The sequence below is a fragment of the Eleutherodactylus coqui genome, chromosome 9, assembly GCF_035609145.1.
Source record: "Eleutherodactylus coqui strain aEleCoq1 chromosome 9, aEleCoq1.hap1, whole genome shotgun sequence".
NCBI classification, from domain to species: Eukaryota; Metazoa; Chordata; class Amphibia; order Anura; family Eleutherodactylidae; genus Eleutherodactylus; species Eleutherodactylus coqui.
This window is the reverse complement of record NC_089845.1, coordinates 81,827,410-81,836,479: the sequence shown is the minus strand read 5'-3', so window position 1 is coordinate 81,836,479 and position 9,070 is coordinate 81,827,410. Positions and strand designations below refer to the sequence as shown.

The window sequence follows — 9,070 nt, the reverse complement described above, 5'->3', positions numbered from 1 at the left end:
AGTGCCGAGCTTGAGTATAATATACATATATGCCATCAGACCGCTTAACGGGCCTTGTAACAGACTGGTAATACAAGCCAAAAGCCAGAGAGTCTTCTCCCGAAGGAAAAGATAGCCGTTCACAGACAGACTGTTTCAGTTTTTTTTGCCCTTATCAGTTTGCAGTAGGTTGCTGGCTTGGCTGGGTGAGAGGCCAATGATGTGGGTCAGAAGGGGTAATGTTATTCCTTAGGAAGAGCACATAGTAGATGCAAGTAGACTTAGGCTGCCTGTCCACGGGCGTTTTTAAATTGTGTTCCCCGCTGCGATAATCCAGCTGCGGGGAACGCAATGCACGCTTTGTGCTGCCTCCCTGTTCACGAGCGGAGAATCATAGCGATTCTCCGTTCGCGGACGGCAAATCGCAGCATGCTGCAATGGTCAGATAGGCTGACCACTGAGATCCGTCTGCAGGCTCCTGCTCCCGGGCGGCGAAGATCCGCCGCGAGATACCCCAACGCCCATGGACAGGCAGCCTTAAGGCAGGTTTACCCGGGCTGATGATCGCTCAAACGACAGTTTGAGTGACAGCTTTGAGCGATCATTTTGCATAAAGTATTAAGTAGCTACTTAAGTACCAATTAGGTGTGCAAATTAACCCTTTCTGAAAGCAGTTAATAGCCAGAGGGCTATTATCTGGGCTCAGATCCTTTGTTCTCCACGGGGAAACAATGCTATTCGCACTCCCCGTGGAGAACTTCTTATAAGAGTGAACAATGATTTTTAGGTTGGCTTGAATTTAACGATCAGCTAGCAATGCCCGAAAAGCGCACATTTACACGCACCGATTATCGCTAAAACGATCGCCCACTAGCGATTTTTTAGCGATCATCGGCCAGTGTAAATGGGCCTTTACAAGGCCATGCATGCACCTCTGGGAAATGTATAAAAATGGGAAGATATGAAAAGAACATACTGATAAAAGTGACTAAACGTGTTTGGTTATAATGGTAAATGCTACTGAAAGTATACTCATGTGTAAAGCCCCATTTACACGTAACGATGATTGCTCAAAATTTGTTAAAAAAATAGGATTGTTGACAGTTTGAGCGATCATTTTTCATAATCTGTTAATGGACACTAATGCCCATTAGTAGCTTATTAGCTTCATTTGTATGTATATGAGCCTCCCTTGCTGTAAGCAGATAACAGCAAGTGGTCTGTTATCTTATCTGCATACAGCCCCTTTGTTCCCTCACTGGACTGCAGCTAAATACAATGTTATCAGCGTTCCCGTGGAGAATCACAGCTTGCGGTCCTTGCTATCAGCTGCCCAGCTGAAGAATGGATTTTAAACTTAACTAAAAATAATTGTTTGGACAAAAAGGAAACAATGGTAGCATTTACACACAGTGATTATTGCTCAAAAGACATAATTTGAACGATAATCGTTGCATGTAAATGGGGCTTTAGTACAGGCACATACCTGGGGTACTATAGTGTATAATCTGAAAGACCCAGATTATAAGAGGGGAAAAATAACCCACCACAAAGCAGTTTAAACTGGTTATAACTAGATTTCCTGCAAATTTCCCCATAGTCAAATTAGTACTTTATATCTGGTAATATTAATCAATGTATCCATTTACTCTTGTTTATACTACATATGAGTGGATTCATGCGATATTACGCTCTTTCTTATCTTTATCATAAATAAAGGCGGCTAGCCATCCCACGGTTAGAGCTCATTGTGGCAGTGGTGTGTACTTTCTGTGCTCTCCAATGGCCAATGATGATATCTTGAATTTGGAGATCCTGTAAAAGACTCCAAATGAAGTCTTGTTGAGGCTTTACCAAAAAGACTACTTTACATTTGACAATCGAAAAATAAGACCGATGTCAGGCCGGAGGATAGCGTCCATAGGCACCGCGGCACGTAAGAACCTTGGCCTTATAGCAAAAAAAATGAAGTATCTAAACAAACATTTTAACCGCGAAGGGAGGGAGGGAAAATCATTTATTTATTACAAGTCCTCAGGAAATGGCCATTTCATAAAAAAAATCCTTTTACAGAATCCCAAACACGTCAGTGTGATATGAGACAGCGCTTCTCAAAAGGGAATGATCTGTCCATCTCCAAAAGCTTATGTTCCATTTTCAGTGTCACTGCACAGGTTTTCAGCCAAGTCGCTTAGCTGTGCTTGATTTAAAGCAGCTATCAGAAGCTCAAGAGTTGCATGAGCGCCCTCTCGATCCTGCCACGCGACCAGCAGGAGTTTAGCCCTCATCTTTACATCGTCACTGTCAGATTCAATGCTTCGGATGTCTGAGTCTTTCATCTCTAAATGAGGGGCCAAGGTCTTCCACTGCACTCCCAGCTTATTAGCAAGTGACTCGATGAGCTCACCGGTGACCGCCTTCTGCCGCTGGACCTCTGGGCCTGCAACAAACATTTTAAATGATTTTACTGTAAAAGTCTGTTTAGTCACAGAAAAGCCAATAGAGAATCTAAAAAATATGAAAATGCAACACTGGCACTACTGATGCATGAAATGCTTGCCTTCCTATAGGCAAGTTACAAGCATAAAATAGGCTAATAAAACAATCTGAGTGGTTTCACACACAGGTTACTTTTTAACGGAATTTTTCATGCATTTCTTTGCGCCAAAGCCAAAAGTCAATTGAACACAGCCTCTGGGTCGGTCAGCCACAGTGGTTTAAGAGGCTCAGGCTCATAATGCCTTACAATACTGAAGTATAGTAGTGTCTTAGAAGAATGATTAAATATGCCGATATTAAAGTCCCCTAGTGAGGCAAAATTAAGAAAAAAAGTATAAAAAAAGTAGTATAAAAAAAACCAAACACAAACAAAAAAAAAAAAAAAAAACTACTCCCACCTTTCCGCTTCTACTATGTAAAAAATAATAAAAAACCAACACACGTGCGGTATCACTGAGTTCGTAAAGTTAGTACATTTAACCTGCAAGTCACGGAAAAAAAACCAAAACACAACAGAAGTAGCTAGTTTTGGCCGTCTTGCCTTACACAAAGCGGAACAGAAAGTGATCAAAGTGTCGCATGGATCAAAAAAATGGTTTAATTAAAAAAAGCTACAACTCATCCCACAAAAAACACCAAATTTTTCACAGCACCATTGACAAAAATAGGGGTTGTCCGGCCAGAAACATCAGGTCTCATTACTTCTGTTTGCCCATTTCCATGCACTTTGTAATGTACATTGTGCATGGAAAATGAAGCAAACAGAAGTTTTGGACTTACCTTTAGGGGTGCCCCCCCCCCCTGTGTTGACCCTCGGTCGTCCCAGGTTACGACAAGAAATCTTCTGCATTTCTTGTCGGGCCGGCAGCAGCTCTCGTCGGCGCTGGAACGCTCCTCTTCCCTTCCGCGCATGCGCAGTCCTTCTTTCTTCTGCCGGGACCGCGCTCTTTACCTCATCATCGCAGGGGACGCGCGCCGCCGGTCGGCGCATGCGCAGTACACTCACTTCCTGGTTTCATATACCAGAGCGGAGTGAGTGACTGCCTGCCGCTGCTGCTTGGACAAGAGCCAAGAAGACACCGTCGGGACTTTAAAAGTATGTGAAAGGGGAGAAGGGGAGTAGGGGAGAAGGGGAGAAATGTTGGAGAGATGGATGGATGGATGTGTGCACGGGGGGTGGGGGGGTGGGGTGCAGTGATGTGTGTGTATGTGCACGGACCGGCTGACAGAAGTCCCGGGGGAAGGGGGGGTGTGGAGTGGGAAAGATCGATGGATGGATGGATGGATGTGTGCAGGGGAAGGGGGGGGGTGCAGTGATGTGTGTGTGGTGTGCACGGACCGGCTGACAGAAGTCCCGGGGGAAGGGGGGGGGGGTGTGGAGTGGGAAAGATCGATGGATGGATGGATGTGTGCAGGGGAAGGGGGGGGGGGGGGGGGGTGCAGTGATGTGTGTGTATGTGCACGGACCGGCTGACAGAAGTCCCGGGGGAAGGGGGGGTGGAGTGGGAGAGATCGATGGATGGATGGATGTGTGCAGGGGAAGGGGGGGGGGGGGGTGCAGTGATGTGTATGTGCATTGACCCGGCTGACAGAAGTGTGTGTGTGGGGGGGGGGGGGGGGCATTGTGAGAGGGGCACTATGAGGGCATGTGTGTGTGGGGAAATGTTTTACTTTACTTTAGCAGGGGGCGGGGCCTGGGCGGGGAGAGACTGTAGAGCAGTTCAATAGAGGTGGGCGTGTCGTGGGCGGGGCTAGGACGTGAGCTGAGGCAAATCCTGCCTTTTCATGTCTTACTACCATCCGGAGCGCGCACACAGAAGAGGGGGGGGCGCAGGGCATGTGAGAAGGCAGCACAGAGGCGCCATCTTTGAAAACTGCAGAGAAGATCAGTCTAAGGTAATAAACTGATATTGCAGCTGATCTGCTGGCCGGTTTGAGCCCCTGTATGCTGTCTGTTACTATCCTTACTGAAAGGGAAGCAGCAGCATTATAAAAATTTTTACCCTGTGTGGCCGGACAACTCCTTTAAATAATGTTAGGGTGCTTTAAATAAATTAAAAACATTTTTTTCTTTAAGTGTGAAAAACTTACAAAAAAGCTATATAAAATTTGGTATTGACATAATTGCACTGGCCTGCAGAATTAATTTAACATAAAAAAAATGCCAGGACTGCAGATTTAATCGTTTTTTTAAGAGAAAAAAAAAACAAAAAACAACAATCAAAATGAGCTCCGTCGATGGAAAATACTATAGATCTTGAAATGAGGCGACACAAAGGCAAATCTTTAGAAAAAATAATTCTTGTGTACAGAAATAGCAAAACATAAAAAAAAAACAAAAAAACTGGTATTGCTGGAATCGTGCTGATCCAAAGAAGAATGTTACCACATTATTTATTTTCAACACTGAACACTGTAAAAATGAGAAAAAAAAGAAACATTTCAGACTTTATTTTTCCTAATCAGCCTAAAAAAACCCCCTTAAATAAAAGTTATACAATACATTATAAGTACCGTATATACCGGCGTATAAGACGACTTTTGAACCCCGAAAAATCTGCTCTGAAGTCGGGGGTCGTCTTATACGCCGGTAATACAAAAAAAAAAAGTGTAAAAAAAAAAATCATTACTCACCTCCCCCGGAGTTCTGTCGCGCTCCGGCAGGATGTCGCTCGCTCCTTGTCCCCGGCGCAGCATTGCTTTCTGAATGCGGGGCTTGAAATCCCCGCCTCCAGAAAGCTAATACACACGCCGTCAGCCAGTTACAGCCATTCAATGACAGCATTGAATGGCTGTGATTGGCTGAAGGCGCACGTGGCTTCAGCCAATCACACCCATTCAATGATGTCATTGAATAGTGTGATTGGCTGAAGCCACGTGCGCCTTCAGCCAATCACAGCCATTCAATGCTGTCATTGAATGGCTGTAACTGGCTGACGGCGTGTGTATTAGCTTTCTGGAAGCGGGGATTTCAAGCCCCGCATTCAGAAAGCAATGCTGCGCCGGGGACGAGGAGCAAGCGACATCCTGCCGGAGTGCGACAGAACGCCGGGGGAGGTGAGTAATGATTTTTTTTTTCTCCACTGTATTACCAGCGTATAAGGTGAAAGTTGGGGGGTCGTCTTATACGCCCCGTCGCCTTATACGCCGGTATATACGGTACACAAAAATTATGCCATTAAAAAAAACAAAAAAAAACAAAAAAAACTTGTCCTGCAAAAAACACAAGCCCTCATATGGCTATGTAGAGATGAGTGAACGTACTCGTTTCGAGTAATTACTCGATCGAGTACTTCAGTACTCGGGGGGAAAAGATTCGGGGGGCTGCGTGGCGGGTAGCAGCAGGGAACAGGGGGGAGCCCTCTCTCTCCCCCCCACTCCCCGCTGCAACCCCCCACTCACCCACGGCGCCCCGCCAATCTTTTCGCCCGAGTACGGAAGTACTCGAAAATCGCAGCGCTCGGGCGAAAAAGGGGCGTGGCCGAGTAGGTTCGCTCATCTCTACAGCTATGTCAACTGAAAAAAATGAATAGTAACTAGGTCATTAAAGGTGCAAACAGACTTAGTTACTAAAGGGTTAGGCCTTATGCACACAGCCATGATAGGCTGACGCGTCGGCAGTGTCACATAACACCAGCGCGGCACGTATTTACGCTATACTTCTGCTGTGCTACAGCCAGCTTCCATTGACTACAATAGTAGCCACCCGTGCGTATACCCGCAGCAAATAGGACATGCTGCGGAATTCCGCGGTGGAATTCTGCAGCATGTACATTGAGCTATTAGGTTCAATAGAACTTAAAGGGGTTGTCCTGCAAAAGCAAGTGAAGTTAAACACTACTGTATGGCCATATACATCGTGCATTAAATATTGGCCATACAGAAGTTATATACTTACCTACAGGGGTCCCCCCCCCCCCGGCCGAATCCTTCTCCTTGATAAGACGCGCTTGCGCAGTCTGCCTCTTCTGTCCCTTTGAATGGGGCTGCTCCAGCGTGCTCGCACCGCACAGGTCGTCTGCGCATGCACGATGTATATTACAAAGTGCATGTATATGGCCATACAGAAGTGTTTAACTTCACTTGCTTTTGCGGGACAACCCCCTTTAATAGCTACAGTGAAACGCCGCAGATTTACACGGCGGAAATCGGGCCGTGGGCATTAGGCCTTAAAGAGTGAGCTTTCATAAAATGTCTGACAAAGTGCAGGGGAAACAACTAGAGTTGAGCGAACATACTTTGCCGAGCTTGATGCTCGTTCAAGTATTAGAACAGACAGACAAGAGAAAAAAAAAAAAAAGCTCGGCATCCCGCGTCCCACATACAAAAATGCTCGAGTCACCCATTGTAGTCTATGGGGTTCGTTACTCGAGTAGAGCTCTCGAATTCTGCGAAAAGCTCGACTCGAATAACGCAGATCCGAGCATTTGGGTGCTCGCTCATCTCTAGAAACAACATGTTGTGTTCATATTTTTCAAACAAACAGAACTATTGCAGTTATACCAGATGACAGAAACAAAACCAAGTAGGGTAAATTTAAAGGGGCTGTCCAGTTACTTGACAACATCTCCTCAATAGAGCTGACTGTAATAAAACAAACAGAATTACTTACCCCTCCACCAGGATCCAGTGCTGCAGCCCTGCTGTAGTCCCAGGGGTAGTCAGGCGGGGGCTGCAGCATCACCACTTGTACCCCTCACATCCAGAGTGCCATGATACCAGGAGTTTAGGCACATGACGCTGCAGCGGTCACCTGACTTCCAGTGACGTCAGCAGTCACAACAAATGCCGGGACAACAGCGGGGCTGCAACACTGGACACTGGCAGCGGGGTATGTAATGCTCAGTTTATTTTATTACAGTCAGCCATATAGAAGGAAGTTTCCTGGTAACTTGTCAACCCCTTTAAAACCTTGGCAGGTTGGCATTAACGCACTAGAACGTAAACTTAGAAGCGAGTCCATGTTATCTATGTAGCCAGCCTCCTGCTGTAATAGTGGGGATCAATGAGAACGAACCCCACTATTAACCCCATCCATGCCACCATCAGTGTACATCGCATGTAAAAAAATCCACAAAGGGAGTGCCCTCCCCCTTTAACACCGTACGCCTCCACCATGGTAACCGGGCGCAATACACTGGTGTCCAGGCCTGCCATGGCCTCTGATCGCATATTGTGAGCGGTAAGCATTGCAGTACAGAAGTCCTGCAATGTATTGTGCTAGTGTCCACAGCTTTTATGGGTCAAGTCACCTACAGGGGCATAAAACGTTAAATAAAAATAGTGTAAAAAGAAACAAAAAAGCCAAACACAAACAAACCCCGCCCCCCAGTTTACACACTTTCTTTTGTTTGTATAACCCCCCCCCCCCCAAAAAGTATGAGTAATAAATTGAACACACCATTTTTGCTGTGTGGCAAAAAACGTAAAATAAAAATTAGAGGCAAATTGCTTGTTTTGCCTCCAAAAAACACACAATAGAAGTGATCTCAAAAGCTATGTGCACCCAAAATTGGTACTAATAAAACCTACAGCTCGTCACGCAAAAAACAATCCCTCACAGAGCTCCCGTCCACGGAAAAATAATAATAATAAAGAAAAGTTATGGGGCTTTTAATGCAACGCTGTAAAAAAATAAACAAACAAACAAAAAAACAGACAAAATGTCAGAATTGATGTTTTCTCTCCCTGCCCTCCAAATATATAAAGGTTTTACAATACATTATATGTACTGAAAAATGGTACCAATAAAAACAGTCGGAATCCATAACAACATTCCACATAGTCGTGATATGTTGTTATGGATTCCACAGCCGGTATGTGAAGTCTGATAGTCTGAAGCCACCCTTAGGCTGGTTTCACTCGGGCGATCGGGATTCTGCTGTGTTAAAGTGGGGCAAAATCACGTCTTTGTTTCTGTGATTTTTGAGCAGCAGCAATGCTTTCTTAGAATAATCTTGCATCGCTGCCGCCCGCGACATTGCGCAATAAAAACGTGTGATTTTTTCCAACATATTTTATTGCTTTTTGTTGCATGTATAACATTACTTAACAAGTAGTAGTAGTGTGAAATTCACATCTCGAACTGATTATTGCAACTATTAACCCCTTAATGACGCGGCCATTTTTCTTTTTCCATTTTCGTTTTTTCCTCCCCCCTTTAAAAAAATCATAACTCCTTTATTTATCCATCCACGTCACTGTATGAGGGCTTGTTTTTTGCGGGATGAGTTGTATTTTTCAATGGTGCTATTTAAAGTACCATATAATGTACTGAAAAACTTTTAAAAAATTCTAAGTGGAGTAAAATGGAAAAAAAACGACATTTTGCCATCTTTTAGTGCGTCTTGCTTCTACGGCGCACAAATGGCAACAAAAACGACATGATAACTTTATTCTATGGGTCGGTACGATTACTACGATGCCAAACTTGTTTAGGTTTTTTTTTACTATACTCCTCTTTTTTTTTTTTTAAAGACATAAAATTTTTTTCAATTATTTTCTGTCGTCATTTTGTGCGCGCAATAACTTTTTTTATTTTTCCGTCGACGTAGTTGAGCAAGGTCTCATTTTTTGCGGGATGTCCTGTAGT

General features: G+C 44.6%; 1 protein-coding gene across 1 annotated transcript in view; it reads right to left on the bottom strand.

Moving 5' to 3' along the window:
• Positions 1 to 1,979: 1,979 nt before the first annotated feature.
• The window catches only part of THOC1 (THO complex subunit 1), a 28,243-nt gene continuing 21,152 nt past the window's right edge, over positions 1,980 to 9,070 (bottom strand). Inside the window, exon 21 of the mRNA XM_066579618.1 lies at positions 1,980 to 2,419. Within this exon, the coding sequence (XP_066435715.1) occupies positions 2,124 to 2,419 (296 nt within the window). The 3' untranslated portion in view covers positions 1,980 to 2,123. The remainder of the gene's footprint in view (positions 2,420 to 9,070) is intronic.